Consider the following 16,636-nt stretch of genomic DNA (forward strand, 5'->3'; position numbering starts at 1 on the left):
TAGGGCATATGGACATACAAGAGAGTTGTCACTTTGCTTGGGACCCCCTTTTATAGGGCAGGGCACAGAGCCACTATAAAGAGCAGTTCTCACGCTGATGGACTCAGCATGACGATGCATTATAGGTCGTCCATTCTTTAAATTAGCACATTTGCCTTGTGCAGCTTCTGCCAGTGTCAGCTGATAGAGTGTTAGAGAGCCCAGACCCACAACGCTTTCCTAAATGTCTGGGTGGCTTCAGTCTAAAGGCCCCTTTTTTCAGGGGACGATTATCGTTGTTGTTGCTCACGTTTCTGCGCTCCCGCGGGGCTTTGAGCGATATTCGTTCCGTGTAAAAGTATGCAGAAACTGAACTACTGGACAAGAGTCGTCTAGTCATTCAGTTTTAGGCATGCTTAAAAACCGAACGACACACCATGTGGTGTAAACAGCAGCCATTCAGTACGGAACGTACGCTGCTTACAGTGAATGGAGAGGGACGGGGGGAGAGAACGCTCCCTCAGCCGCCCTGCTGGCCGCGCTGTGAGCGATCCAGCGATACCCGCTCCAGTGTGACAGAATTGGAGCGAGTATATACGGGGACGCACGTTACGTGTAAAAGGGCCTTTAAAGGGCCTTAAAATTGATTTTGGACTACCTTCCTGAAGGTTCTACGTCCCCAGAAGTGAAGCATAATCAAATCTCTACAAACCCTATATTTACTCTGTAATTGCTATCTAAAATGATAGTGACAATACTGTTTGCTAGGGACGGGACGTGCTGACTGACCACCCTGAGAGAACTGTGATTGTTGATCAATCCTTTCCTTAGCTTGCAGACTCTTATGTAATTTGCACTTCTAAGCACAATTGGTAATAAATACCTTACAAATGGCCTAAATACATCATTAATCAAATTGTGTGTTACGGCAGAGCAGGATCACTCATCTGCTACATGGTGTGCAGTCCGTTGCTGTCTCTGTGGTATGTGCTTCTCTGCTCTTTGTCAGGCTGCTGCCGGTAGGGCATGCACACATTCCCGCCACTTGATTCTTCCCCAGCCAATCACCTGCACTTCTCTGCTATATTAGGCATCCCCCCCCCATGGAGGATGCCTAAGCAGTAGGCTACTGCTATGACAAAGTCTCTGTTTGTGTATTCCTGGCTCTGACGCATGCTATTCCTGACTTCTGCACTCCCTGACCTTGGCTCTGTGGACTCTGCTTTTGTTTGCTGCCTGCCCTGACCTGCAAGCCTGGACCTCGTTTATATACCTGTGCTGCCAGCCCTGACACAAGCCTGACTCCCTACTATGCATCTGTTCAGACCTGCAAGTACCGCACCCAGGCCCAGTGCAGCATCAGCTGCCACACAACTGGGACTATCTGTATGTGTAAGGGACTGGAGAACCCCGCCGCAAAGCCAGTATTCTAATTGGAGGGGTCAAATGTGAAAACCAGGGCTCTCCAGGTGCTGGCAGCTCAACCCAATGCCAAACCGGTGTGTGGCCAGGCGGATCCACATCTGCCTTTGTGACAATGTGCTAAGACTCTCACTCAATGCTACTTAATGGAAAGTTCTTTGAGTTGCCCATACACAATCAAAAACTGTCAGATAATTGATCGCTCGTCCAACAGCTGTTTTTCCCTGCCCCATAGACATAAAAATTCAGCCCAGTCAAATAGGTAAGTCATAGTCAGACTGCTCTGTCACGAACCTATCTCCTGGGGAACAAGGGGGATCGGGCATTGAAATTCAGTGTCCCTGATCTTTCTTTCCCCCAACTTCACCTTCAGGGGAAAATTGAACCACCCCTGTACACATCATTATCGGCAGTTCTAAAGCCTTAGACACACTCAGACATGTTCAGGGCCACATGCCATTGTCTTATGGATGTGTGCAACCACATCCTCCTCCATATGTTGCAGGCAGATATTTTACACTTCTTTGCTTCTACTCTAATGTGCAGTCTTATCTGTTATTATTAATTGACCCCTCATAAATGCTCACAGTAATAAAAAAAATATTGAAATCTTCATCTCATTTTTCCTCAGTACTGGAAGTAGCCTAATGCCTCAGAAGAAGAACCCTGACAGTTTGGAACTGATCCGCAGCAAAGCCGGACGTGTCTTTGGCCGAGTATGGACAGCGATATCACATAATATTTTTATGCATAAACTTTACATAATTAGTTTTAACACATATGTGCAATGTAGACACAACAGGTAAACTATTTTTATAGAAAAAACATGCATCATGATTCTAAAAGCAATAGAATTAGAACAGGTATGTAGTAATATCTTCACCACTCCATATTCACCGAATTTATGAAAGGTAAGGTAAGCAAGAAAATGCACATTAAAGTGCATTATATGAAATGCTCACCTATATGGTGGACCAATCTCCATGGTTAGTATTGTTGCTTTTTGGAAGGTTGGATCACACATGCAGTTTTTGAGCCCAAAGCAGAAGTATATCCAGCAGGAGGTGGAAGTCCTTCCTTTATATTTCCCATTCCTTCTATTGAAGCCACTTCTGGCTTTGGCTCAAAAAATGCACCAAAAATGATCACAAATTTGCAAGTGTGATTCCAGTTGAATAGGTATTGTTTCCTAATCGGAGACCTTATTCTTGAAATGGCCTCTATTGTCCAGGGTTAATATTTTGCCAGAGCAAAACTTGCATTGAGTTTGTATATTGTACCTGTATTTGTGTGGCTGGTTACTATGACTGCATCTCCTATTCCAGCTTATTGATAGGTCAGTTGGACTAGTGTGCCTGTGCGTCATGAAGCATAGAATACAGAAGAGATAAAGAGATAAAAGAATATTCTAGTAGATATAGCCCATATTTCTCTTTGTCAATTCTTGCGATTTTTCATACGGCTACAATAGGTTTTTCAATGATTAGGACTGCCAGTGACAAGGTCCTAATGCTCATCCATCGGTGTTTCAGTAGATCTACATTTATCACTATGTATCGATGGATTTTCTAATTCTGTATTTGTATATTATTTTAGCTGAATATCCTAAACAATTTACAAATGTCTTTCGTTCCCAGTGCTCTGGTTTTCTGATGACACTAAAAGGCCTTCCAAGCACATACAACAAGGACTTACAAGTGAGTTTAGCCTGCAACCCACTCGGCTAAATACAGTGGCTAAGGTTCCTCTACCAGTCTTTCTATTAATTAATGCTGTGTTACTGTAGATATGGTTTAAATAAAATATGCTGCTTTTCTTGCACAAAGCCAAATCTATTATGAATGGGTTTTTTTTAGCTTGATGTTAAAGAACTTGACTGCTCTGCAGGTAGTCCTGGTCTGCACCCCATTGAACACCCCAGGGAAGAATGGAGTGCGGACTTACTCCAATTAGCAATCGCATATTTCAATGTGTACTTTTTGCCATGCAGTGTAGTTTAGTTCTTACTGCAGTATGGCATTTTTAATAGAGTTGTTGAGAATGTGCTTCGCTTTCAGAAGGAAGCAGTTGTTTGCTTTACATTGTTATCTTGCCTCTTGTTCTTCATTTCCTTCCCCTTGGTCTCTATTATTTTAACTGCTTCCTGCATTATTGCTGTTTTGCTCATCTACATCTGCTATCCTCTCACTTGTGAGATTTGTATGCATATATCTATATATAGTGTACCGTGACTAATATTTCAGTAGGTATATGGCCTTTGTTTATGTTGGCCCTACAAAACTTATGCAACCTTGATACTCATAATGGTCACCATCCTTGTGCCAAGCATTATGGCGGCCATACATGCAGATTATTTTCTATCCTGGTAATTCATATATGGCCCATTGTCAAATGTCCCATCTCCTCTTAAACAATCTCTTGTTCCATTCTGTACAAATGTTATAATGGCAGTCTCGCCTCACACCGTATGGTATAGAAACGGTACTATTGCTCCCTCGCATGTATGAGGGATTGAAACATTGAAAATGTAATAAAACACATGTTTTTGCATGTAGGAAGACAAGGAGGCCATGTTTGATGTTTATGACACCATATGTGCTGTGCTTCAGGTGGCATCTGGAGTGATTTCCACATTACAGGTATTTTTTGTCTTTTACTTCTTTATGAGGTTATGGTTAACTCTATATTGAATTACACAAGAATATGTGTACTACTGATGAAAAAACGCAATAAAGCAGAACGGTGTATTCCGTAGGCGTTCCAGCCACAGGAACCCTGACTGAAGATCTCATCTACAATATCTAAAGCAAATAATCTTGGCTAGACAATAGATCTGCCATGTGAAAAAAAAAGTACTATTATTTACTAATGCAACAATGTTTCAGCCCACTCTTCGGGGTTACTCTGATATCTGTGCAAAATGGACTGCAGACAATTCACAAGATATGGTATAATGGACTTTTCTAATGAAGCTTTGTGTATGGATTTCTGCAGAAAATCACAATGTTTGTATATACATAGTGATTTGTGGTTCGGAATTTTGCATTTTAGATAAACAAAGAGGCTATGGAGAAAGCTCTGAGTCCAGATATGTTGGCTACGGATATTGCTTATTATTTGGTCAGGAAAGGGGTAAGTGGAACCTGATCTACATAAGGATTGCATATGATTAGGTGTGATTGCCATATACAGCCCTATAGATAAAAAAATATGAAAGGCCTTACACCTTTGCAATAAAAAATTAAAACTCTGTTTTAATTTGCAGTGAACTATTATGGCTGGAACAGTTGGACTTCTGATGTCTTTAGCTCACAGATGATTGTTTATTGTATAGAACCATAGCAGCAAGTCCTCTCTATTAGGAGTATATGGTCTATGTCAGTTTTAGCTGGATGTGTAGAATTACCCCATTATAAGGAGAGTTTTATTTTGTACAGTTGCACAAATAATCTCACAATAAAGAATTTTGGGGACATTGGGCTGACTAGGGGTAAATCATTATTTATCCAGCCTAAGGTAGTGATGGTTCAGTCTTTTATTATTGGGTGTTTTTTGATTATAGATGCCCTTCAGACAAGCGCATGGAGTGTCTGGAAAAGTTGTTCAGCTGGCAGAAACCAAGGGCATCACTCTTAACAAACTTTCACTGGATGACTTGAAGAGCATCAGGTATGTGACTGACAACAGTATAGTTTATCCTTGCTACCTTATTTTAAGTATGAATCAGTAATTAAACTTCTATCTGATTCCTTCATCCGCATTTTCAGTTGGAAGGACTTCCTGCCATCAGCAGATGGTGGGCTGCCGCTCTGGTACAGGCTATGCTATCCTATCAACTTCTTCTCTAGAGACCCATTTTTCTTTCTACTAATAAAGTATAAAGGTTTATATCTGAATTACTGTAAATTACAGTTTTTAGAAAAAAACAAACAGAAATCTTCACAAACGGAAAGTTGATGGATTGTAACTGTGTTAGGCCGGCTGCACACGGCTGTGACGGGCTCTGCCGCGGAATATTCCGCGGCGAAGCCCGTCACGGCGCCCCCCAGAGACCCCATACCAGCGGATCCGGCGTCCTCGCTCCCGCATGACGCTTCCCCGCCCACCGCCACCGCGTCATGTGACATGCTGGCCGCGTCACATGACACGCCCACCGCGTCACATGACGTGGCCGGCCGTGTCATGTGACGCGCCGGCGGTAGGCGGGGAAGCGTTTGCACGCTATCTTCCGCTGTGCTACAGCCGAAGATAGCGTGAACGGACGGCTTCCATTGACTGCAATGGAAGCCGTCCGCGCGTACACCCGCGGCAAATAGAACATGCCGCGGGTGAGGACGTGAGATTTCACGGTGCGGAATTCCGCGGTGGAATTCCGCACCGTGAGCATTGTGCTATTAGTTTCAATAGAACCTAATAGCAGCGGGCAACGCAGCGGATTTCCGCCGCGAATTAAGCGGCGGAAATCCGTTCGTGGGAAGAAGGCCTTAATTAGAGATGAGCGAGCATACTCAATAAGGCAAACTACTCGAGCGAGTAGTGCCTTATTCGAGTACCTGCCCGCTCGTCTCTAAAGATTCGGCTGCTGGCGCGGGTGAGCGGTGAGTTACGGCGCGGAGCGGGGGGAAGAGTGTGAGTGAGAGCTCTCCCCCTCGTTCCTCCCCGCTCTCCCCCGCCGCTCCCCGCCCTCCACCGGCAGCCGAATCTTTAGAGACGAGCTGGCAGGTACTCAAGTAAGGCACTACTCGCTCGAATAGTTTGCCTTATCAAGTATGCTCGCTCATCCCTAGTGTTAATCCCAAGTGATGTTTCTCCCTATTCATCCCAATATATCCTAATGTAAATTATAAAAAGAGCTGTCTTAATTGGGTCAATATTATTGTCAAATAAAAGAATCAAAGAAAAGTTTTACTCAAGTCTCCTGGTTCCTAGTTTCATTACATGTAAGAATTCAAGAGAGTTTTGCCCAATTTATCTTACATGGAAATGCTCAATTGGTGTTTAGACCAAGTCATAGTTATCTTATATGTATGGTCAGCTTTATGTCTTTGTTCACAAAACAAATAGTTCAGTAACAAAGTCAGCTCTTTCGTAGTTGAGAGCAAAGCTGACGATAGATATTAGATTAATATCTGCCAGACCTGCCGATTTTAGTAGGATCAGCCAATCATCTATTGCGTGTGTGGCTTCTTGACTGTCCCGCGGCAGATGATGGGTGAGATAAGGATTGGGCTACTGGATTTCAGCATGCCCAGTTCTTTGGTTCTCAGGAGATAAGACGCAAAAACATATAACCCATTATTTGTAATGGGTGTATTTACATGGGTGTTTTTTCTCTCTCGCAGGAGAACAGAACATGCAGATGTGTGGTCTACTGCACATCACATGGACAAAGTGTCCGTGTGCTATGTGATGTGAGTCGCGCCTGAGAACATACCTTTAGTGCCAAATTATAACATGAGAGTCCTTTAAAAGTCATAAAAATTATCATGCATTGTACATGAGTTTGTTGCACGTTCCAATATATTCCCATTGACTACAGCTGTTTAATTACAAGAAATCTATGCAGAGTCCCAGAATTCTTGTAAGAGATTCTCAGCCTTATTGTATGAGGTTATCAACTAAAAAGGCTTCAACATCATTGTTTCCAATACGTTTTGTGTCTCATTGTATTCTGCTTATCACTGAACTACAATATTACCATATAGCATTTTTAAATGTTCTTTCTTTATTTGCAGTCCTCTTTTTGCCAGTGATGTGTCCAAATTGTGGAACTATACCAACAGTGTGGAGCAGTACACAGCGGCAGGGGGGACAGCAAAGAGCTGTGTGGTTGCACAGGTTGCACAGCTCAGAAATTGGATGAAAGATCACAAGGACCAATAAGATCATGAATTTTCTGACTGATAATTGTATAAATACTAATTACATAATAGATTATATTTTAGAAATGCTCTCTACAGTAGTGGAATCATGAGCAGATGTCTTATGCTTTGTGTGGAGTGCTAATATTTCACACTGCTAAGTTCCTGCAGACCACTTCAGGCCAGAGTTCCTTGTTAACTCTACCCAAACCATAAGAAGTATTATTCGGTGACCATGCCAAAATAGTGGAACATAATTTTTGCCTCCTTCTCCTGTGAAGATATCGGCTTAATAGAATCTTTAAAATCTTATCAGCTATTACTATACATATATGCTAGCAAAAGAGATGCTGTAGGGTAGTGACACTGGCTGTTACGCTGCATATACCATTAAGAAACTGGGTAGCTGCATCAACTATGGAACATGTGCACATATAGTTTGGGCACTGGCGTTACGATAGGGGATGCAGAGGATGCAGTTGCACCCAGGCCCAAAAGCCTTAGGGGGGCCCATAAGGCCTCTCCTTTCCATATAGGGAGCCCAGTACTATGAATAAAGCATTATCGTTGGGGGCCCTGTTACAGGTTTTGCATTGGGGCCCAGGAGCTTCAAGTTACGCCTCTGGCTCTGGGTATGCTCACATGTTGCGGAAATGCTGTCAATTTTCCACATGTAACATTAGATTTGGATGCAGACCTCCACCAAAATCTGTAGTGTATTTTCTGCAGGAAAAAAATTCCACAGCAAGTGAATGTACCCTTAGACAGGGTTCACTTTTTTGGATGGAGCAACTTAACTAAATGGTAAACTTGATTTTTCAATGTAAATTAAATAATAAATTCAGTAGAATGTATTGCGCTGTATTTTATTCACTCGTCAAATGGGGCTTTTGTAGAACTTTTTACGTGAATAAAAACATATTTGCATCTTTTCTGGAACGCTGGCTACCTTCTTCATTTATACAGCTGACAACAGATCAGATCAGCTCTAACTCCTCTCTGTCATTGTACAATAAAGTTATTCTAGATGCAGAAAAATGGCGAGCACTGCCTAATTAGAATTGTTCTGAATGGCAGGCACAGGTTGCCACACATGGAAATATTATGGAAGTACCAAAGCAGTGTGTATATAAGGCAAATTTGCACACTAAGGTTTCTTACACACGGCTGAGCACAATATCGGGCCAAGAACCCTTCTCGCAATGCAAAAATCTTGTGCACTTTTCACAGTCATGTGAAAGCGGTGCAGTATGCAGTGAATAGATCTTCATTGATTTCAATGGGTTCGTTCACATGCACAAATTTTCCGTAATTGCACAAAAAAATACGCAGCATGTTCCATTTTCCTGTGCTTTTGAGGTAAAGAAATGTTGAGTGCTGCGGATTTTTTGTAATTAATTTTAAAGTTGGAGAATTGGGCATATGAATGAAGTTCTGCTAATAGGTTGGATGATGAAATGCGTGGTGTCGAGAGAAAGAATAAGAGTTCATCGGCATAGGCGACTACTTTATGCATGGATCTCCCCATCCAGATTCCGGATCTGTCTGGATGGGAAAGAACACTTCCAAGAAATGGTTCAAGGCAGAGGACGAAGAAGGGGTGAGAATGGGCATCCCTGTCTAGTACCATTTGATATGTCAGCACTTTTATATTTTTTACCAGATTTCCAATCTGATCTTCCTTCATATACCACCATCTCTTCTCTCCTTCTCTTCCTCAGCCTCCTCGTTCAAAGGATAATTATTTGAATCGACACCCTTATGAGCAGGAAACAACTCCATTGACATCAATGCACTAAACAGTGAATCCTGAAAGCTCAGCATTTTGAAGATTACAATTTGTCATTACGCTTAAGGGAAAACATTTTAAGGGAGTCTGTCAGCAGCTTTGACCATGTTTGACTACTTTTGACAGCACTAGGTGTGAACTGTGAAGTGTGGATTAAACATAACTTGGCTATAAGTTTGTTAACAGCACTGAGAAAACAAAACTTGTATGCCAGCCAGTACCACACCCGCAACTACCCCTAAAGCTGTCTTTCTCCCAGAAAGGATGCTCAAGTTCTCACAAGGTTTCTTATTCAGCCGTTTCTTACAATAAATGTATTTTTGATTTTTCATTGTACATTAATGAGCAGAACTTATTTTAATATTAAATATTGTGAGGTGCCGGGAAGGGAACACAGCTGAAAACTGCATAAAAAAAAAAGAACAAACTGGTACTAAAATGGGCATTAGAGTGGGCACCCAGGAGTCTGATGTAAAGAGTTAAATGAGTTTAGGCCACGATCTAACACTGGCGGCACATCAAAAAAATTGAGATCAGACTAGACTAAATTGGTTCTGGGCATAAAGGCTGGCAAAAAAGTGGGCAGACTACCACTCTTTAATGATTTGAATAAGTAACTAGTGTTCTCGAAGGGTTAAATGAATTTGGTCCACTGATCTACCACTGTCAGCATACAGAGTGTGATGCCTCAGTTCAAACACAATTGAGTTCAGCCTGGCCAAAAGTGGTTTTGGGCATAAAACTGGGCAAAATGCTACTTCTTAATGATTTGAATAAGTCGCTAGGGTTTTCAATGGGTTGAATGAGTTGGACCAACGACCTAACACTGCCAACAAACAGAGGGTGATGCTCTGCATTGAATATAGTTAGGATCAGCTTTGCCTGTAGGGGTTCTGGGCATAAAAGCGGGCAAAGTGGATAGACAGCTACTTTTTAATAATTTGAATAAGCAACTGGGGTTTTCAAAGGGTTAAATTAGTTTAGGCCAATAATCTAATACTGTCAGCATACAAAGGGTGATGCCAGGCATCAAATATAGTTGAGAGAAGCCTGGCCGAAAAACTGGTCTTGGGTATGAAAGCTGGCAACAAATTGGGAAAAAGGCCACTTTTTACTGATTTGTTATTTTGAGTGTTTTTGAAGGGTCAAATGAGCTTAGGCTACTGATCTAACACTGTCAGCACACAGAGGGCGATGCCAGGCATCAAATAAAGTTGAGTTCAGCCTTGCCCAAAGTGGTTCTGAGCATGAAAATTGGCATCAAAGTGGGCAGGAGGGTACTTTTTACAGCTTAGCCTTACCCATCGAGAACTTACTTATGTTTTGTGTCCACGGGTGGGACGGACGCGATATTCCGCCGCGGAGGTGCACTAATGTCACTGCGATTTACCTATCTTAATGACACAAAAAGCTGATATGAGACGGCGCCCCAACCGCTGTGTGGTAACCACTATGAGGTGAATGCAGAAAGTGCAAAAAATGACTTACCCGGTGTGGGTGGGTGGGCCTGGCTGGGGACCCCCCACCTAATACCTCCACGTCCTGGTAGGCGTTGTATATATTTTGTTGGAAAACTCTGTCCAAGTTTCCTTAGGCTCCTCTCTCCAGTTCGGAATAACGGAAGCAAGCAAGGATCTGTCACACCCCTGAAAGGGGATGCGACTAGATATAGATGAATATAAGAAAAAATGGAAACAGATCCAGCGCTCCCAGAAAAAGCCCTTTTTTTGCTAAATCAATACAAGGCTTCTTGGATGTCAAATAACATCTGGATACTTTATTAAAACATGTCTGATGCGTTTCGTCACAACTGTTTACACTTGTGTAGATCCCTTGTCAAGCAGTCCAATCACATGTGCCGGCGAGATAGCGCTGCTGCAATTTGAATGCCACAGTGGAAACCTACAGTCATCGTTATAACCTAGTAGAGTATAATACGCTCTGGTTGTCAGTAGCTGCCAAAGGCAGAACTTCCACTGTGGCAACCCTAGTGGCTGCTAATTCATAAACCCTTTGCAATCCAGTGTTGCACCTCATCCAACATTGAGATTTCCATGCAGAGCTCTCATTTCAGGCAAGGTCCAACATGTTCATAGAATATACGCAGTGCTGCCTTTTGGTGCAAAAAAACGGAAAATAATTCTATTTGTCCTGCCTCTGTCCGTCCTAACGCCGGTGGACACGTGTCGGCTGCGTCTGCAACCTGTAAAAATCATACGCACCCAGCTAAGTTTTACTCCTGGCTTCGCCATTTGCTTTCCTTAATTGGGAAAAAAAATACCTGCTCTGCCACAGTTAATAACTCTGCTACCCTCACGTTCTGTGACACATTAGCAGGAAAACAGCACAGTTATTAAACTTCTCATGTTCATAGAATATACGCAGTGCTGCCTTTTGGTGCAAAAAACCGGTAAATAATTCTATTTGTCCTGCCTCTGTCCGTCCTAACGCCGGTGGACACGTGTCGGCTGCGTCTGCAACCTGTAAAAATCATACGCACCCAGCTACGTTTTACTCCTGGCTTCGCCATTTGCTTTCCTTAATTGGGAAAAAAAATACCTGCTCTGCCACAGTTAATAACTCTGCTACCCTCACGTTCTGTGACACATTAGCAGGAAAACAGCACAGTTATTAAACTTCTCATGTTCATAGAATATACGCAGTGCTGCCTTTTGGTGCAAAAAAACGGAAAATAATTCTATTTGTCCTGCCTCTGTCCGTCCTAACGCCGGTGGACACGTGTCGGCTGCGTCTGCAACCTGTAAAAATCATACGCACCCAGCTACGTTTTACTCCTGGCTTCGCCATTTGCTTTCCTTAATTGGGAAAAAAAATACCTGCTCTGCCACAGTTAATAACTCTGCTACCCTCACGTTCTGTGACACATTAGCAGGAAAACAGCACAGTTATTAAACTTCTCATGTTCATAGAATATACGCAGTGCTGCCTTTTGGTGCAAAAAAACGGAAAATAATTCTATTTGTCCTGCCTCTGTCCGTCCTAACGCCGGTGGACACGTGTCGGCTGCGTCTGCAACCTGTAAAAATCATACGCACCCAGCTACGTTTTACTCCTGGCTTCGCCATTTGCTTTCCTTAATTGGGAAAAAAAATACCTGCTCTGCCACAGTTAATAACTCTGCTACCCTCACGTTCTGTGACACATTAGCAGGAAAACAGCACAGTTATTAAACTTCTCATGTTCATAGAATATACGCAGTGCTGCCTTTTGGTGCAAAAAAACGGAAAATAATTCTATTTGTCCTGCCTCTGTCCGTCCTAACGCCGGTGGACACGTGTCGGCTGCGTCTGCAACCTGTAAAAATCATACGCACCCAGCTACGTTTTACTCCTGGCTTCGCCATTTGCTTTCCTTAATTGGGAAAAAAAATACCTGCTCTGCCACAGTTAATAACTCTGCTACCCTCACGTTCTGTGACACATTAGCAGGAAAACAGCACAGTTATTAAACTTAGATTATTCATTCACTAGAGGCAGTGGGGCCTTTCGTTTTCAAAAAAGGGAAAAAATTATATTTGGCCTGCAGTCTTGCGCCAATTTATTTCCTGCCTGTGAAATCAAATCACTGGTAATACAGCATGCTGAGGGGTAGGGGTAGGCCTAGAGGACGTGGACGCGGCCGAGGACGACGCGGAGGGCCATGTCAGGGTGTGGGCACAGGCCAAGCTCCTGATCCAGGTGTGTCGCAGCCGACTGCTGCGCGATTAGGAGAGAGGCACGTTTCTGGTGTCCCCACATTCATCGCCCAATTAATGGGTCACGCGGGAGACGGTTATTAGAAAATGAGCAGTGTGAGCAGGTCCTGTCCTGGATGGCAGAAAGTGCTTCGAGCAACCTATCGTCTACCCGCAGTTCTGCGCCGTCCACTGCTGCCAATCCGAATCCTCTGTCTGCTGCTCCTCCTTCCTCCCAGCCTCCTCACTCCACTACAATAATACCTGCTCAGGAGCGGGAACACTCCCAGGAACTGTTCTCGGGCCCCTGCTTAGATTGGGCAGCAGCGGTTCCTCTCCCACCAGAGGAGTTTATCGTCACTGATGCCCAACCATTCGAAAGTTCCCGGGGTCCGGGGGAAGAGGCTGGGGACTTCCGCCAACTGTCTCAACAACTTTCTGTGGGTGAGGAGGACGATGACGATCAGACACAGTTGTCTTGCAGTGAGGTAGTAGTAAGGGCAGTTTTTCACAGAGACGCCTGACGACCGACGAACAGTGGTGTGCAACCTTTGTCGCGCAAAGCTCAGCCGGGGAGCCAACACCAACAGCCTCACCACCACCACCATGCGCAGACATATGATGGCCAAGCACCCCGCAAGGTGGGACGAAGGCCGTTCAGCGCCTCCGGTTTGCACCCCTGCCTCTCCCCCTGTGCCCCAACCTGCCACTGAGATGCAACCCCCCTCTCAGGACACAGGCACTACCGCCTCATGGCCTGCACCCACACCCTCATCTCCGCTGTCCTCGGCCCCATCCAGCAGTGTAGTTCAGCGCACCGTCCAGCCGTCGCTTGCGCAACTGTTGGAGCGCAAGCGCAAGTACGCCGCCACGCACCCGCACGCTCAAATGTTAACCGTCCGCATAGCAAAATTCATCAGCCTTGAGATGCTGCCGTATAGGGTTGTGGAAACGGAGTCCTTCAAAAGTATCATGGAGGCGGCGGCCCCGCGCTACTCAGTTCCCAGTCGCCACTACTTTTCCCGATGTGCCGTCCCAGCCCTGCACGACCACGTCTCCCGCAACATTGTACGCGCCCTCACCAACGCGGTTACTGCCACGGTCCACTTAACTACGGACACGTGGACAAGCACAGGCGGGCAGGGCCACTACATCTCCCTGACGGCACATTGGGTGAATTTAGTGGAGGCTGGGACAGAGTCAGAGCCTGGGACCGCTCACGTCCTACCCACCCCCAGAATTGCGGGCCCCAGCTCGGTGGTGGTATCTGCGGAGGTGTATGCTTCCTCCACTAAAGCACCCTCCTCCTCCTCCTCCTCCTCCTCTGTCTCGCAATCAAGATGTGTTAGCAGCAGCATGTCGCCAGCAGTCGGTGTCGCGCGGTGTGGCAGCACAGCGGTGGGCAAGCGTCAGCAGGCCGTGCTGAAACTACTCAGCTTAGGCGATAAGAGGCACACGGCCCACGAACTGCTGCAGGGTCTGACACAGCAGACCGACCGCTGGCTTGCGCCGCTGAGCCTCCAACCGGGCATGGTCGTGTGTGACAACGGCCGTAACCTGGTGGCGGCTCTGCAGCTCGGCAGCCTCACGCACGTGCCATGCCTGGCCCACGTCTTTAATTTGGTGGTTCAGCGCTTTCTGAAAAGCTACCCACGCTTGTCAGACCTGCTCGTAAAGGCGCGCCGGCTCTGTGCACATTTTCGCAAGTCCCACACGGACGCTGCCACCCTGCGCACCCTGCAACATCACTTTAAGCTGCCAGTGCACCGACTGCTGTGCGACGTGCCCACACGGTGGAACTCTACGCTCCACATGTTGGCCAGGCTCTATGAACAGCGTAGAGCTATAGTCGAATACCAACTCCAACATGGGCGGCGCAGTGGGAGTCAGCCTCCTCAATTCCTTTCAGAAGAGTGGGCCTGGTTGGCAGACATCTGCCATGTCCTTGGTAATTTTGAGGAGTCTACCCAGGTGGTGAGCGGCGATGCTACAATCATTAGCGTCACCATTCCTCTGCTATGCATCTTGAGAAATTCCCTGCAAACCATAAAGGCAGCTGCTTTGCGCTCGGAAACAGGGGTGGGGGAAGACAGTATGCCGCTGGATAGTCAGGGCACCCTCCTGTCTATTTCTCAGCGCGTACAGGAGGAGGAGGAGGAGCATGAGGAGGAGGAGGAGGAGGGGGAAGAGACAGCTTGGGCCGCTGCTGACGGTACACCGGCTGATTGCCTGTCATCCTTTCAGCGTGTATGGCCTGAGGAGGAGGAGGAGGAGGAGGAGGAGGAGGATCCTGAAAGTGATCTTCCTAGTGAAGACAGCCATGTGTTGCGTACAGGTACCCTGGCACACATGGCTGACTTCATGTTAGGATGCCTTTCTCGTGACCCTCGCGTTGCACGCATTCTGGCCACGACGGATTACTGGGTGTATACACTGCTCGATCCACGGTATAAGGAGAACCTGCCCACTCTGATTCCCGAAGAGGAAAGGGGTTCGAGAGTGTTGCTATACCACAGGACCCTTGTGGACAAGCTGATGGTAAAATTCCCAGCCGACAGCGCTAGTGGCAGAAGGCGCAGTACCGAGGGCAAGGTAGCAGAGGATGTGCGTAGATCGAGCAGCATGTACATCCCAGGCAGTGCAACAGTCTTTAAGGGCCTGGCCAGCTTTATGGCTCCCCACCAAGACTGTGTCACCGCTCCCCAGTCACGGCTGAGTCGGCGGGAGCACTGTAAAAGGATGGTGAGGGAGTACGTAGCGGATCGCATGACCATCCTTGGTGACGCCTCTGCCCCCTACAACTACTGGGTGTCGAAGCTGGACACGTGGCCTGAACTAGCGCTGTATGCCCTGGAGGTGCTTGCTTGTCCTGCGGCTAGCGTCTTGTCGGAGAGGGTGTTTAGTGCGGCTGGGGGAATCATCACAGATAAGCGTAGCCGCTTGTCAACCGACAGTGCCGACAGGCTAACACTCATCAAGATGAACAAAGGCTGGATTTCCCCAGACTTCTGTTCTCCACCAGCGGACAGCAGCGATACGTAAGCAATACGTAGGCTGCACCCGCGGATGGAAGCTACGTTCTCTCTCACCATCCAAAACGGGGACATTTCTGCTTCATCAATCTGTGTCTAATATTCCTCCTCCTCCTCCTCCTGCTCCTCCTCCTGAAACCTCACGTAATCACGCTGAACGGGCAATTTTTCTTAGGGCCACAAGGCTCACTCAAATAATTTTTCTGAACAATTTTTATAAGTTTCAATGCGCTTAAAAGCATTGGAACTTTAACTAGAACCAATTTTTCGTTACACTGGGCTGCCTAGTTACCACTTAAGCCACATTAACCAAAGCGATTAATGGGTTTCACCTGCCCTCTTGGCTGGCCATGGCCAATTTTTGGGATGTACATTAGTACTGTTGATACAGCAATTTTTGTGGGCCCTCGCCTACAGTGTAATCAAATTAATTTTTAGCCCACCTGCATTACAGCTGACGTTACCTCAGCTGTGTTGGGCAATGCAATGGGATATTTTTATGTACCGCCGGTGGGTTCCAGGGAGCCACCCATGCTGTGGGTCCACAGGGAGTTGTAACTGCATGTGTCCACTTCTAAAGAACCCCAGTCTGACTGGGGCATGCAGTGTGGGCCGAAGCCCACCTGCATTAAGCACGACATTACTACCTCAGCTGTGTTGGGCAATGCAATGGGATATTTTTATGTACCGCCGGTGGGTTCCAGGGAGCCACCCATGCTGTAGGTGCACACGGAGTTTTTAATACATCTGTACACTTCTAAAGAACCCCAGTCTGACTGGGGCATGCAGTGTGGGCCGAAGCCCACCTGTATTACGCACGACATTACTACCTCAGCTGTGTTGGGCAATGCAATGGGAT

General features: G+C 45.9%; 1 protein-coding gene across 1 annotated transcript in view; it reads left to right on the forward strand.

Annotated features, from left to right (window-relative positions):
• The window catches only part of ASL (argininosuccinate lyase), a 48,259-nt gene extending 40,058 nt beyond the window's left edge, over positions 1–8,201 (forward strand). Inside the window, exons 12-17 of the mRNA XM_066576305.1 lie at positions 2,033–2,117; positions 3,039–3,098; positions 3,957–4,040; positions 4,453–4,533; positions 4,964–5,070; positions 7,137–8,201. Of these exons, the coding sequence (XP_066432402.1) occupies positions 2,033–2,117; positions 3,039–3,098; positions 3,957–4,040; positions 4,453–4,533; positions 4,964–5,070; positions 7,137–7,284 (565 nt within the window). The 3' untranslated portion in view covers positions 7,285–8,201. The remainder of the gene's footprint in view (positions 1–2,032; positions 2,118–3,038; positions 3,099–3,956; positions 4,041–4,452; positions 4,534–4,963; positions 5,071–7,136) is intronic.
• Positions 8,202–16,636: the final 8,435 nt, after the last annotated feature.

Source organism: Eleutherodactylus coqui, chromosome 1 (genome assembly GCF_035609145.1).
Source record: "Eleutherodactylus coqui strain aEleCoq1 chromosome 1, aEleCoq1.hap1, whole genome shotgun sequence".
In the NCBI taxonomy this organism is placed as follows: Eukaryota; Metazoa; Chordata; class Amphibia; order Anura; family Eleutherodactylidae; genus Eleutherodactylus; species Eleutherodactylus coqui.